The 14,697-nt window shown below is 40.5% G+C and overlaps 1 protein-coding gene across 2 annotated transcripts in view; it reads left to right on the top strand.

Moving 5' to 3' along the window:
* antxr2a (ANTXR cell adhesion molecule 2a) overlaps window positions 1-14,697 on the top strand; it is a 311,452-nt gene that overhangs the window by 51,958 nt on the left and 244,797 nt on the right. For both annotated transcript variants that reach the window (XR_005943132.1, XM_041188750.1), the window contains exon 7: window positions 5,851-5,931. Coding sequence is in view for 1 of the 2 variants with exons in the window: in XM_041188750.1 (XP_041044684.1) it covers window positions 5,851-5,931 (81 nt within the window). In the remaining variant the exon portion in view is untranslated. The remainder of the gene's footprint in view (window positions 1-5,850; window positions 5,932-14,697) is intronic.

Here is a 14,697-nt window from a genome sequence, read left to right as displayed (position 1 = left end):
CTGACGCACTATAAAACTGAAGTGTTTTAAAATCTGGCTTATTGATTACATTGATATAAAAATTACAACTTTTATGCCAGCTGGGTGAGTAATGAATTTCGTTGTTAAGTAAGAGGCGCCATTGTGTTTGAAGGCTGTAAATTCTGCATTAAAGTGTTACATGATTGTGGATTTTGAAGTACCTGCCAATTTCTATTCCTTATATAGTGTAGTTGCTAAAACAATTTTTAAAAAGTGAAGGAAAAATAGATGTATACTTTAAAATCAAAATCAATTAAAGTCAAGTTCTTTAAAGTCAGAATCAATGTTATTTGATGAACCACCGAACCAACGTAGAAATTACTTGTTTTTCTCTGGATTTATAATCAACAAAAACCAAACTTAAATAGCACCTTAAAGAACATGGGTAGATTTATAGATGAGGAATATAATTTTAAATTGAATATCATTAGGTGATGGGTTGTCAGTGAGGCCAGAGTATTTGACTTCATGTGAGACAGGAGGCTAGACAAAGTTTGGATAGTTTGGAATTTATAGCTAAAAGAGAATGGGAGTTTAGCAAGAAGGTTATTGAGCCGAGAAGTGACAAAGGCATGTGTAAGGGTTTCTAGAGTGGAGGTACCAATTTTTTAGGGATTCAAGCAAGCAGTCGTGATGATATAGTAGTTGCAGCGCTTTAAGGTCAGTTCAATGATATGTCCAGATTACAAATTAACTGATTCAGACTGAGAAAGTGAATGGGCAGGGAGATTGAGTCCATTGCTAAGTGGCAGAGTTTGTGATTAGGGCCAAAGGTGATAACTTTGACTTTAACAGTGTTGAGTTGGAGAATGTTGAAGCATGTCCAGGATATAGTGTAAGGCAACATTTGAAAGCACACTCGTATTTAAGGGCAAGAGAAAAGTAATAATGAGCCATAGGTAAGTGTCATCCACATATATGTGGAAGCTAATTGCATGCTATGCATGTTAATGACAACAGCAACATAAAGATCAGGAAGAGAAAGTGAGTTGGGGGTGTCTAAAGATGACAATACAGTAAAGTGAAGAGAAGCTACACCAGGAGATAAGAAAGGCAAGGTTATAGTGATAAAAACAAAAAAACTGCGGATGCTGGAAATCCAAAACAGAAACAGAATTACCTGGAAAAACTCAGCAGGTCTGGCAGCATCGGCGGAGAAGAAAAGAGTTGACGTTTCGAGTCCTCATGACCCTTCGACAGATTTTGAGTTCGAGTCCAGGAAAGAGCTGAAATATAAGCTGTTTTAAGGTGTGTGTGTGGGGGGCGGAGAGATAGAGAGACAGAGAGGTGGGGGGGGGGTGTGGTTGTAGGGACAAACAAGCAGTGATAGAAGCAGATCATCAAAAGATGTCAACGACAATAGTACAATAGAACACATAGGTGTTAAAGTTAAAGTTGGTGATATTATCTAAACGAATGTGCTAATTAAGAATGGATGGTAGGGCATCATGGGGGATTTCAATATGCAGGTAGACTGGGAAAATCAGGTTGGTAGTGGATCCCAAGAAAAGGAATTTGTAGAATGTCTACGAGATGGCTTTTTGGAGCAGCTTGTGTTGGAGCCCACTAGCGAACAGGCAATTCTAGATTTAGTGATGTGTAATGAGGCAGATTTGATAAGGGAGCTTAAGGTGAAGGAAACCTTAGGAGGAAGTGACCATAATATGATAGAATTTACCCTGCAATTTGAGAGGAAAAAGCTGGAATCAGATATAACAGTATTACAGTTGAATAAAGGTCACTACAGAGGCATGAGGGAGGAGCTGGCCATAATTGACTGGGAGATGAGCCTAGCAGGAAAGACAGTGGAACAGCAATGGCAGGAGTTTCTGGGAGTAATATGGGAGACACAGCAAAAATTCATCCCTGGGAAGAAGAAGCATACTAAAGGGAGGGAGATGCACCCATGGCTGACAAGGGAAGTCAGGGACAGCATAAAAGCTAAAGAGAAAGAATACAATGCAGCAAAGAGCAGTGGGAAACCAGGGGATTGGGAAGCCTACAAAGACCAATAGAGGACAACTGAAAAAGAAATCAGGAGGGAGAAGATTAAATATGAGGGTAAACTAGCCAGTAATATAAAAGAAGATTGCAAGAGTTTTTTTTAGATATATAAATGGTAAGAGAGAGGCAAAGGTGGACATTGGGCCACTGGAAAATGACGCTGGAGAAGTAGTAATGGGGAGCAAAGACATGGCGGAGGAACTGAATAGGTAATTTGCGTCAGTCTTCATGGTGGAAGACACGAGTCACATCCCCAAAATTCAAGATAGTCGGGGTGGGGGGTGCAGTGGTGAGTATGGTGGCCATTACCAAGGAGAAGGTGCTAGGAAAACTGAAAGGTCTGAAGGTGGATAAATCACCTGGACCAGATGGATTACACCCCAGAGTTCTGAAGGAGATAGCTGAAGAGATAGTGGAGGCGTTAGTGGTGATTTTTCAAGAATCACTGGAGTCAGGGAGGGTCCCAGAGGACTGGAAAATCGCTAATGTAACCCCCCGTTTAAGAAGGGGGTGAGGCAAAGGACGGGAAATTACAGGCTGATTAGCCTGACCTCAGTTGTTGGTAAGATTTTAGAGTCCATTATTAAGGATGAGTTTTCAGAGTACTTGGAAGTGCATGGTAAAATAGGGCCAAGTCAGCATGGTTTCATCAAGGGGAGGTCATGCTTGACAAATCTGTTAGAATTCTTTGAGGAGGTAACGAGTAGGTTAGACAAAGGAAAGCCAATGGATATTATCTACTTGGACTTCCAGAAGGCCTTTGACAAGGTGCCACACAGAAGGCTGTTCAGTAAGATAAGAGCCCATGATGTTAGAGACAAGGTACTAGCATTCATAGAAGATTGAATGTCTGGCAAGAGGCAGAGAGTGGGGATAAGGGGGTCCTTCTCAGGATGGCAGCCGGTGACTAGTGGAGTTCTGCAAGGGTCAGTGTTCGGACCACAACTTTTCACTTTCTACATTAATGATCTAGATGAAGGAACTGAGGGCACCCTGGCTAAGTTTGCAGATGATACAAAGATAGGTGGAGGGACAGGTAGTATTGAGGAGGCAGGGAGGCTGCAGTAGGATTTAGACAGGTTAGGAGAATGGGCAAAGAAGTGGCAGATGGAATACAACATGGGGAACTGTGAGGTCATGCACTTTGGTAGGAAGAATAGAGGCATAGACTATTTTCTAAATGGGAAGAGAATTCAGAAATCTGGAGTGCAAAGGGACTTGGGAGTCCTAGTCCAGGATTCTCTTAAGTTAACTTATAGGCTGAGTCGGTAGTTAGGAAGCCAAATGCAATGTTGGCATTTATTTTGAGAGGTCTAGAATATAAAATCAGGGATGTACTGCTGAGGCTTTATAAGGCTCTGGTCAGACCACATTTAGAATATTGTGAGCAATTTTGCGCCCCATATCTCAGGAAGGATGTGCTAGCCCTGGAGAGGGCCCAGAGGAGGTTCACAAGAATGATCCCAGGAATGAAAGGCTTGACATATGAGGAACGTTTGAGGTCTCTGGGTCTATACTCGATGGAGTTTAGAAGGATGAGGGGGGATCTGACTGAAACTTACAGAATACTGAAAGGCCTGGATAGAGTGGACGTGGAGAAGATGTTTCCATTAGTAGGAGAGTCTAGGACCAGAGGACACAGCCTCAGAGTAAAGGGAAGACCTTTTAGAACAGAGATGAGGAGAAACTTCTTTAGCCAGAGTGTGGTGAATCTATGGAATTCATTGGCACAGAAGGCTGTGGAGGCCAGGTCATTGAGTGTATTTAAGACCGAGATAGATAGGTTCTTGATTGGTAAGGGGATCAAAAGTTTCGGGGAGAAGGCGGGAGAATGAGAATGAGAAACTTATCAGCCATGATTGAATGGTGAAGCAGACTCTATGGGCTGAATGGCCTCATTTCTGCTCCTATGTCTTATTACTGGAGATGCATGGGCTGGGTTTGGATTGGAAAATGGATATGGAGTGCACAGTGGTTGGGCTTAGGAGAATTAAGGTGAGGGCTGAAATTACTAAGAATTAATATTCATGATGCAAACCCTAAAAGAGGAGAGAACAGCAAAGTATTGAGGAAAGAAAATTGCATTATGTTTGGGATGATGGTAAATTATGAGTTTATAAAGGTATGAATGGATGCAGAATGTTGTGATGGAGGTGCTGTTTCAGGGTGGTACAATGAATTGAATGATCTCCTTTTATGCTGTAAAATTCTCTGGCTGTCTGTGATGTGTAGGACGAAAAAGATTGAGTTGTTTGATGAAAGAGAAACTGTTGTTAGAGTAAGGGAAGAGACCAAATTATGGGCGGGATATTCCGGTCCTGCCTGCCAGGGAACCGGAAATATCCTCCCAAAGTCAACAGACCTTTTTCTAGTCCATCAAATTTTCTGTCCTGTCTGTGACGATTCCCACAGCGGGCAGGACCTGGGTGTTTAGGCCTATAAGTTGGTTCTGGTGGTCACATCATTGCCACTGTAAGTAGAGTGGGGTAAATGATGGAAAACAGGGGGGGCCTCTACAAAATGTATGATGTAATTTGCAAACGAGCCAAATTTCAGTTACCTCTTTGCTATCGATAGGATCATCAGATAGGAGATCATGAATGATCCAGGGCTTTATTTATAAGAGTCTAAGCATTCTTGAGAGGAAAATGGATGGGGTAGAGGTTGTAAATCTGCTGGTGGTAATAGAACAGCAGGAATTGAAATGATGAGCATGATGGGAAGGAAGTTGGAGGAATTGACACTTGCATAATATTTCAAGCAAATTGCAGAGAGCTGTGAATGGGGCAAGCTACGTGCTGCTGTGAGACATTTAGCATTGACTGCCATGGTGGCCCATGACCAGAGTGATTGTAAGGAGGTGCATGAGAGTGATCACTGAAGGAAGCTTAGTTACATAAAGATGACAGAAAAATAATTTGGAGGAGGCTCTTGGAGAATGGAGCAGAGGTAAATTGGTCTGAAAAGGAAAAACAGCCAAGCCGCAACAAGGTAATAAAGAACAGTTGTCGGCAAGTGATCCATTTACAAGCTGTAAGAAGATGTTTACTTTCAAGCCAAGAGTTGTTGGGGGTGTCAGGGCTCAGCCAGTCAGTACATTAAGTTAAGCTATTTCTGAACAATGGCAGTGGATTGATACCTAAAGGAGCAATGTTTGGAATGCAAGTGAAATTCAGTGCTTTTATGAAAGTTTATCAAGGGTACTCTTTTTTAAAAATGTAGCCCTAGTTTAGTGTGCTGATCTTCATCTCTGTGGATCAGGATCTTAATTTCACTATCACTTAGAGAAAGGTTCACTGTAGGGTGCAGTTTACAGAATATATCGCTTGAGCAATATGTTGTCATTATTTTAATAAATTGCCAGATGGCAATTGCAATTCTTTACATTGCTTATCAATATCTCAGCTTGATTTTACAATCATTAAAAGCCTTGTTTGACATTTACATAATCATAAATCTCATTTCCCCTCCCAGGCTCCGAACAAAACCCTTGACAAACCTTATGGTTCCTAGTCTCTGTCAGAATATTGTGCTCTGAACATCTACAATATATTGCATTCCATGAGAATGTTCAAAATTTAAACATGGCAATAGTTTCATAGCATAATTGTGATATATTAATGTTTATTTGAGGAAACGGTGTTTCCTTCACCTCTTGGCTATACTGGAACATATGAAAGAAATTCACTTTATAATAGATTTTGACATTTATTTCAGCAGTAGGTTGACTAATGATCTCATAAGATCAAAAGGGTAAAAGTGATCATAATGTTTAACAACTTATTTCAACTGTTTTATAAAATTAAATATTTTTATTTTTAAAAGCTGGAAAAAGTTGCAGACTCCCCAAGTCATGTCTTCCCTGTTAATGGAGGATTTCAGGCTTTGAAAGGGATAATTGATTTGGTAAGTATCATTTGCTTTCTTATTGTTAGTTTAGTGACTTAATAATGAACAGGATCAAATGCTCTATTTGATGAGGTCTGAAAAAAAATCATGTTTAGCGAATTACTTGAGAAATAAGGAAAGCAGTTTGTTATTGATTATGCAGCTTGCTTCTAAGAGTGAAAGCATATTTGAAACAAGTTTGTTACATGTCGGCTATTGATAATGTACTATGGCCATGATTTTGTCATTATATCATTAATGATTTGTAACAAAAGTTTGTCAATTCTAACATCCAGACTCATACAATTGTTATTTTATGGCTGCAGAATTTAACAGAATTTCCTTAAAAGCTGTGTGGTTTAGTAGAAGCTTTATGGCAAAGCTAATAAGGTCCTGAGGGGTCTAGACAGGGTGGATGTGGAGAGCATATTTCCTCTTGTGGGAGAATCTAGAACTAGGGGGTCACTGTTTAAAAATAAGGGGCTGCCCATTTAAAACAAAGATGAGGTGAAATTTTTTCACTGAGGGTCGTGAGTCTTTGGAACTTTCTTCCTGAAAAGGTGGTGGAAGCAGAGTCTTTCAATATTTTTAAGGCAGAGGGGGATAGATTCTTGGTAAACAAAGGGGATGATAGGTTACCGGGGGTAGGCGTGATGCAGATTTAAGGTTATTTTCAGATCAGCCAAGATCTTATTAAATGGTGGAGCAAGCTTGAGGGGCTGAAAGGCCTACTGCTTCTTGTTCGTACGCTCATATACTCTACAAGTGCAAGCTAGGGATATGAGCGTGGAAGGGTATGAAAGGAAACTTCTGATAAGATTGCTGATTTGGTGAACAAATTACTCTAGTCTTGCCTTTACCTACATTTCCCTTTATCGCTACCAATTCTTCTTGGTTGTGCTGTTGGAAAATTAGAGAGCATTAATGTTGGGATGTCAGCTAGGAATTTCCTTGAAGCAGTTCCTGCTCCACTGCCATAACTTTGCTAGAAATGCAGTGAAACCCCTTTTTGCTTGTGTCAATCACATCATCCAGCCATCTCATTATCTTTGTCATTATTGAAAAGAATTTACCACCTTCAAATGTGCAGAAAATACATAAATAGTACTGTTTCTGTAGTTTGTGTCTTACTTTGAAAGTGAGACCAAGAGACAAATATGGATTTACAACATTGGCTAATAGTGCTTGAGGAAGGAGTTAGATAAGCAAGGGGTTTTGATACATTAAACGGTTTGAAGCAGGACAAAGAGGAATGAATTTAAAATGAAATCATTAAATAGTGGGTGGACGTTGGTTCATGAAATTCTAACCTCAGTATTGGTGTGAAAATAGAGGGTGGAATACTAAAATAGTGAATGTTTTGAAATGTGGACACTGTTGTAATTTAGAAAAACCAGCAGCAACTTTGCAAACAGCAAGAGCTGACAAAATAGAATGTGATAATGACCAGTTTATTTATTTTGGTTGAGGGATAGATGTTGGCCAGAACATCAGGAAGAATTCCCCTGCTCTTCTTTGACATAGTGCCATTGCTTCTTTTACATCTAGCTGAGAAGCCAGAGATGACATCAATATATGTCTCATCTGGCAGACGGACTTGAGAGGAAAATACATCTGAGGAGACTGTGCAGAGAGCTCTCTGGTGTTGCTGCCCTGAGAGAAGGCAAAATCCACAAAGGCTCCTTCCTTCTGCCTCCAGCGCTTAGGGAAAGAAAATGCAGAGAAATGCAAGAGGGCTGCTTTTAACTTCTGATAGTGGTGGAAAATGGTTTATCATGGATCAGCTATTTATGGTTAAGCTTTTTTTAAAACAAGTTTGAGATCATGGAGTTGGCCTTTTTGGTTTGACATCAGCTGACTGAAAGCCACAAGAAACATTGGCCTGGATTTTTGCCACAGCAGAGAGTATCTCTGTCATGGTGAAAATGGCAAAATGACTGAAATTCAGGAGCCTTGCCCCCAAAACATGGCACATCCCTTTTTTGTGGGTTGTCATGAAAATATAATAACTTTCATATTATTGTGATTTATTGTAAAATTGGGTTAATAATTAATAATAGGTTTGGATTGGTTTCTGTGTATATATGTGTGTGTGTGTGTTCTTGTGTGTGCATGTGTGGGAATTTAATTGAATTGGAGGCAGCTGGTCTGGAGGTTTTGAGTTATCAAAAGGAAGCTAGGTTTGAAATGCTAAATATGTAATTTGTGGCTGAAGTTTTAGAATGCCAGGGTGTAAGAAAAATTTGCATTTTTAGATAAACCAGAGTAGTTTGAATTTCAAAGAGTTAGTAAGATGTTACACCTAGCCAGAAGAAGCTAAACTAAACAATGTGTTTATTTTCCCAAAGGTTACTGATAAAATTAGTATTATGAAAGATTAATATGAGAAAAGTAAAGTTGCAAAAACATATTTGCATTAAAAAGGGAAAAATATGTATAAAGGAGGCAAGGCTATGTGTAAGAGGAGAAGGAATTTTAAGATCTAACACAAGTGTGAAAAGCTTCCAGCCTCTGTGCATCAAGTTGCTGTCTACAGGAACCAAAGCTGAGGAAACTCATTTTGATTATCACTGTCCAGGATATCATGTTGTTTTGCCTGGGTCTGTTTAAATCTATTTGTTTTTACTGTTGCCTTAATGGAGGTGCAACTGGGAGCCAGATTAATTAGGAGCTTTAAGAGTTATTATTGTAGTAATTTGCAGACCTGTGTATGTGCTTGAAATATCTTCTTTTGTTAAAAGAAGTTTAATAACTCCTGAAGTCGTGATAGTCTTAGTACTTTTGAATTCGGGGCACGCATCTTGAAATAAAATACAAGTTGCAAAACAGTTGTGACTGGATGATTAAGTTTCCCTTGTGGATTTGATCCGCTTGGCAAATATCATCTGCCATGTCATAACAGGGTGCAGTTCTTGTTTTGCGCATGTGTGGTTTACTGAGGCAAATGGCCATTTAAATCATCAGCTGCCTCCACTGAAGCTGGATTTTTGTATCCCAGGAGTGTGAAACTCAAAGTATACAGAGTAGACCTTGTAAGAGCATGTCTGAGCTTTGTGCATTATTTTGGATAGCCAGGGTACCCCTTTGGAGAGGTAAGGTACCCCTTTGCATATGTCCAGGTGGCAGTAAAGGAACAACGATATAGTTCTAAGTCAGAATGGTGAATGGTTTGGATGGGAACTTTCAGGCAGTGGAGTTCCCATGCATCTGCTGGCCTTGTTCTTCTAGAAGGTTGTGGTTAAATGTTTGGAAGGTGAGCAGCTGCAGTTCATCTTGTAGATGGTACACCCTGCTGCCACTGTGTGTCGGTGGTGGCGAGAATGAATGTTGAAGGTGATGGATGGGGTGCCAATCAAGTGGGCTGCTTTGCTCTGGGTGGTGTCAAGCTTCTTGAGTGTTGTTAGAGCTGCATCCATCCAGCTGTGCATTGTAGATGGTGGACAGTTCTTTGCTGAGTCAGGAGAATTCCTAGCCTCTGACCTGATCTTGTAGCCACAGTATATGGCTAGTCAAATTTAGTTCCTGGTCAATGGTAACCCCCACCCAGGATATTGATAGTGGGTGATTTAGTGATGATAATGCCATTGAATGACAAGGAGAGATGGTTGAATTCTCTCTTGTTGGAGATGGCCATTGCCTGGCACCTGTGTGGTTTGAATGTTACTTGCCACTTCTCAGCCAAAGCCTGAATGTTGTCCTGAATGTTCTGCATATGGGCACGAACTGCTTCAGTATCCGAGGAGGCACGAATGGTGCTGAACATTTAATGGGACTGTCAATGGACCTGTCAAAATCACCTGTCAAATCTGTCAAAAGTGTCAAGAGGACCTGTCAAGGCATTTAAAGGTCCTGCCCTTTAAATCTTGTAAAAAAAATGTTTGGGCTATAAAAGGAAATCATTGCTTTGTATTTTACACTGTCTGTTGACATAAGCTGGAGGGTTTCCATTACTGGGCTGGTGCTGCATGACTGATTTCATAACCATCCATTATCACAGCAGGATGTCTGCCATTTCACAGTTTGATTGACACCTACAAGTGATTGAAGTGGGGCTATGAATTCCAATGCTTATTTTTATAAGAAATTGTGCATTTGAAAGAAACGCTTGTTATAAGGTTTTATGTGAAGGAATATAAATATAGCGGGTGGAATTTTGTGGCCGTATGGTGGCAGGGGGCAGGGCCATCAAATGCGGTTAACCATTCAAAAGTCAATTGACTAATGCAGGATGGGAAAATGCTGCTGCTGGGAGGCCCATAAAATTATGCCCAGTAAATAGGTTTTTATGAAAATGTTTTTTTGTCAATATAGTGAAATCTGCAATCAACACTTAGAAATTTATTGTATAGAACTTTAATCTCATCTCTGAATTGGTCCTGATGTCTGCCCAAGGTGGATACTGTGTGAATTGGCATTGTAGGTGTAAGGGCAAAGGGTGGGGGACATGGGTTAGCATGAGTTGGCACTAAGCTGGCATAGGTGCTCTAAAGGGTCATGGGGGTGGTTACAGGGGCATAGGTTAGCATGGAGGATATGATTGTTCTTGGGAACATGGACATAGTTTGGCATTGAGGATATGAGATGCCAAGGGTGTACAGGGGCATGGGTTGACATGGATTGTATGAGGGATTGCGGTGGGGTACAGGGGCATGAGTTGTGTCCCAGTTCACTGGAGAATATTCATTTTAAAAGGTAGAAATTGCAGAGGTGCTGACCACAATCTTCCAATTTTCCTTAGGTACAGGTATAATGTTGAAGGCCTGGAAGATTTCAACTATTCCACCCTTGTTCAAAAGAAAAGATAGAAGAATGAAGAGCAGAGAAGGCTAAGAGGAGATTTGATAGTGGTGCTAAAAGTTATGGAGAGTTTGATAAATAAATAGACCAACCGTTTCCAATGGCTGAAGGGTTGATTAGCAGATGGCACAGATTTAGGGTGATTAGCAAAAGAACCAGAAATGACATGAGGAAAATCTTTATGTTAACAAGTGGTTAGGATTTGGAATGTCTTGCCTGGTAGGTGGTGATACAGATTCACTAGTAACGTTCAAAAGGGAATAGTATAAATACTTGAAGGAGAAAACCTGAAGGGGTTTGGGGGAAAAGCAAAGGAGTGAGTCTATCTGGATTGCTCTTTGAAAATGGTGCAGTTCGATGAGCTGAATGGCCACGGTCTGTGCTGTACTATTCCATGATAAAAGGTGGTTCTGACAGGCTATTGGTAAAGTTATTTGCTTTCTTTGCTTTTTTTGTTGACTTAACATACTGCTGTTCCTTCATTTTTTGCTTCTGCAATAGTTTTTCTGTTGTTCGTTGTTAATTTATTTTGTCGTGTCCAACTCTTTTTGCATAGATAGAGGACATATATTGCCATTGTGTCAATATTCTGGAATTCTTCCATCACAGCACTTGTGGGAGTACTATTACTGCAAAGACTGCAACAGTTCAAAGAGAAGGTCTACTGTTACCTTCTCAGGGCACTGTGCCAATATTGTCTACATTCTGGGAAGAAATAAAAAAAGATGGCTAGTCACAACATTGTTATTGCAATCTCATGTAGGTATTGCAACACTGTTCAATGAGCCAGCAGTCTTTGTGAGCAGTGAATCACCACTAACATGTTGTGCATGTCTGTGACTGGTTTTGTGGTAATTGTAATGCTGCCTACATAACTGTCAAGCTTCCTTCCCTCCCACTTTTTGCTCCAGCTAAGTAATTCAGTAACTTGCTGCTTGGTGGCCAGGACTATCTTCTTTACAACTAGCTTAAGATATCTCTATAGGAACCCATCTTCAACTGCTAAATGGAGTCAGAACTATAGCCGTTGGAGCAGTGGTTCCTAATTTCTTTGGTCAGAGGACCCTGCTTATAAAGCCATGTTTCATATTGAAAATGACTTTATTTGTTGAGTGGGCTGAAACCAATGGATAAATTTAAAAAGACTGAACAACAGCATTTTAATTGACTTAAACAGTGTCTCCTAAGATGACTGAACAGCAAATTACAAAGCCATCATCAAGATGCCGCACTGTCTAGAAGTAGCCCGCCAGAGACAATCAACTTAGACAAGTGTGAATGACCCATCTCCTGCACCATTCTCAAAACATCCAGACGTAATCTATGTATTCACCTGGGTGTGGATGTAAACCAAGCCATTAGACGTGATCACTTTGGACAATGGACCCCAGATAAGAAGGGAACACCGTGGCCATAGTCTAATCATTTTTAAACAATGGATCTGGAATCAGCTTTCTATGGTTATGTTCAGGTAACTGGTCAGTTTGTGAGAGGAATTCGTGATTTGCAAGCTAACCCTTTTTGTGTTTTCAGAAACTGCTTCCTTTCAGGCAATTCTGAAAGTGAGACCAGAAAGGCCCTGACTTTGCCCCCTCTCACTCTCTCTCTCACTCCAGCCATCCTGAAAGTGTGTGCCCTGCCTGTTTTTTGACCGGCCACAAGCTGCAGGCAGTATTTTAATTATCAGCCCAGCAACTGCTGACCCCAGGAGAAGGGTCAGAAATAATCCATCAACATCTTTAAATTGTCTTGAGCAGAATCCAGAAAGACTGTCAAGCCCAGTCTGAAACAGTCCAAGTCATCAGTCCACAGGATCACAGAATCACAGAATTGTTATGGTGCAGAAGGAGGCCATTTGGGCCATTGTGTCTGCATCTAAGCATTTTAACTTAGTGTCTATCTCTTGCCTTTTCCCCATAGCCCTGCACATTGTTTCTTTTTAAATAATCATCTGATGCCCTCTTGAATGCCTCACTCAGACCTGCCTCCACCACACTTCCAAGCAGTGCATTCCAAACCCTAACTACTCGCTGTGTGAAAAAGTTTTTCTCACTTCGCATTTGCTTCTTTTGTAAAACGCTTTAAAATTGTGCCCTCTGGTTCTTAATCCGTTTACGAGCTGGAACAGTTTCTCCCTACCTACCCTATCTAGATCCCTCATAATTTTGAAATCTTCTATCAAGTCTCCTCTTAGCCTTCTCCTCTCCAAGAAAAAACAGTCCCAATTTCTCCAATCTTTTCTCACAACTGAAGTGTCTTATCCCTGGAACCATTCTCGTAAACCTCGTCTGCACTCTCTTCAATCTGTTCACATCCTTCCTATAGTGTGGCACCTAGAACTGTACACAATACTCCAGCTGAGGTCTAACCAGTGTCTTATATAAGCTCATCAAAACCTCCTTGCTCTTATACTCTGTGCCACTATTAATGAAGCCTAGAATACTGTATGCTTTAGAAACAGCTTTCTCTATCTGTCCTGCCATCTTCAATGACTTATGTACATATATACCCAGGTCTCTCTGCTCCTGCACATCCTTTAGAATATTTTATACTGTCTCTCCATGTTCTTTGTACCAAAGTGTATCCCCTCACACTTCTCCGCATTGAATTTTATCTGGCACCTATCTGCCCTCTCAACAAATGTGTCAATGTCCATTTGAAGTTTTATCTTGTCCTCCTCATAGTTTACAATTCTCCCAAGTTTTCTGCCATCCACAAATTTTGAAATTGTCTCCTGCACACCAAGATCTAGATCATTTATATCAGGAAAAGCAAGAGAACTTCACTACAAACCTTCTTCCAGCCCAAAAAATACCCATTAACCATTACTCTCAGTTTCCTATACCTCAGCCAATGTTGTATCCATGCTGCTACTGTCCTTTTTATTCCATGACCTATAACTTTCCTCACAAGCCTGTTGTGTGGCACTGTATTGAATGTCTTTTGGAAGTCCAAAAACAGCCTTTCCCTCATCAACCTCTTAAAAAAACTCCAATAAGTTAGTTTGACATGATTTTCCTTTAACAAATCTCTGCTGAATCTTCCGAATCAATCCACATTTTTCCATGTGACTATTAATTCTAACCTGAATAATTATTTCTGGTATTTTCCCCACCACAAGTTAAACTGACTGGTCTGTAATTGCAAGGAAGATCTTTACAATCTTTTTTGAACAAGGGCGTAGTGTTTGCAATTCCCCAGTCCTCTGGCACTTCCCCCGAATCCAGGGAACACTGGACGATTATTGCCTGTGCCTCTTCAATTTCCACTCTCACCTCCTTCAATATTCTCGGGTGCATCTCATCTGGTCCCGGTGCCTTATCAACTTTAAGTACCGACAGCTTATCCAACACCTCTTCCTTATCAATTTTAAAGCCTTCTAGTGACTGAGTTTCCTGCTCTGTCACCATGGCCTGGGCAGCATCTGCCTCGTAGGTAAAGACAGATGCAGAAGTATTCACTTAACACCTCAGCCATGCCTCTTGCCTTTATGTGTAAATTTACTTTTTGGACCCTAATTGGCTCTACTCCTCTTTTTACCACCTTTTTATTATTGATGTGCTTATAGAATACTTTGGGATTTCGGTTTCTGTTAGTTGCCAGTCTTTTTTCATCATCCATTTTTGCTTCTTGTATTTGCCCCTTCTGAACCTTTTGTATTCAACTTGGTTTTCAATTGTATTTGCTATCTGACACCTGCCTTAAGCATACTTTTTCCACTTTAACTTAATTTCTATCTTCTTTGTCTTCCAAGGAGCTTTGGATTTATCTGTTCCACTCTTCCCTTTTGAGGGAGCATACCTTTACTGTGCCCAAATCTCCTCTTTGAAGGTAGCCTATTGTTCAGCAACTGTTTTTCCCACCAACCTTTGGTTCCAGTTTATCTGGCCCAGTTCCTTCTTGCTCCATTGAAGTCCGCTCTGTGCTAGTTGATTATTCTTACTTTGGATTGACCAGTATCCTTTTCCACGTCATCCTAAATCTTAT

This window comes from Carcharodon carcharias, chromosome 1 (genome assembly GCF_017639515.1).
Source record: "Carcharodon carcharias isolate sCarCar2 chromosome 1, sCarCar2.pri, whole genome shotgun sequence".
Taxonomy (NCBI): domain Eukaryota; kingdom Metazoa; phylum Chordata; class Chondrichthyes; order Lamniformes; family Lamnidae; genus Carcharodon; species Carcharodon carcharias.
The sequence above is the reverse complement of the archived record's forward strand: the minus strand, read 5'-3'. Positions and strand labels throughout refer to the sequence as shown.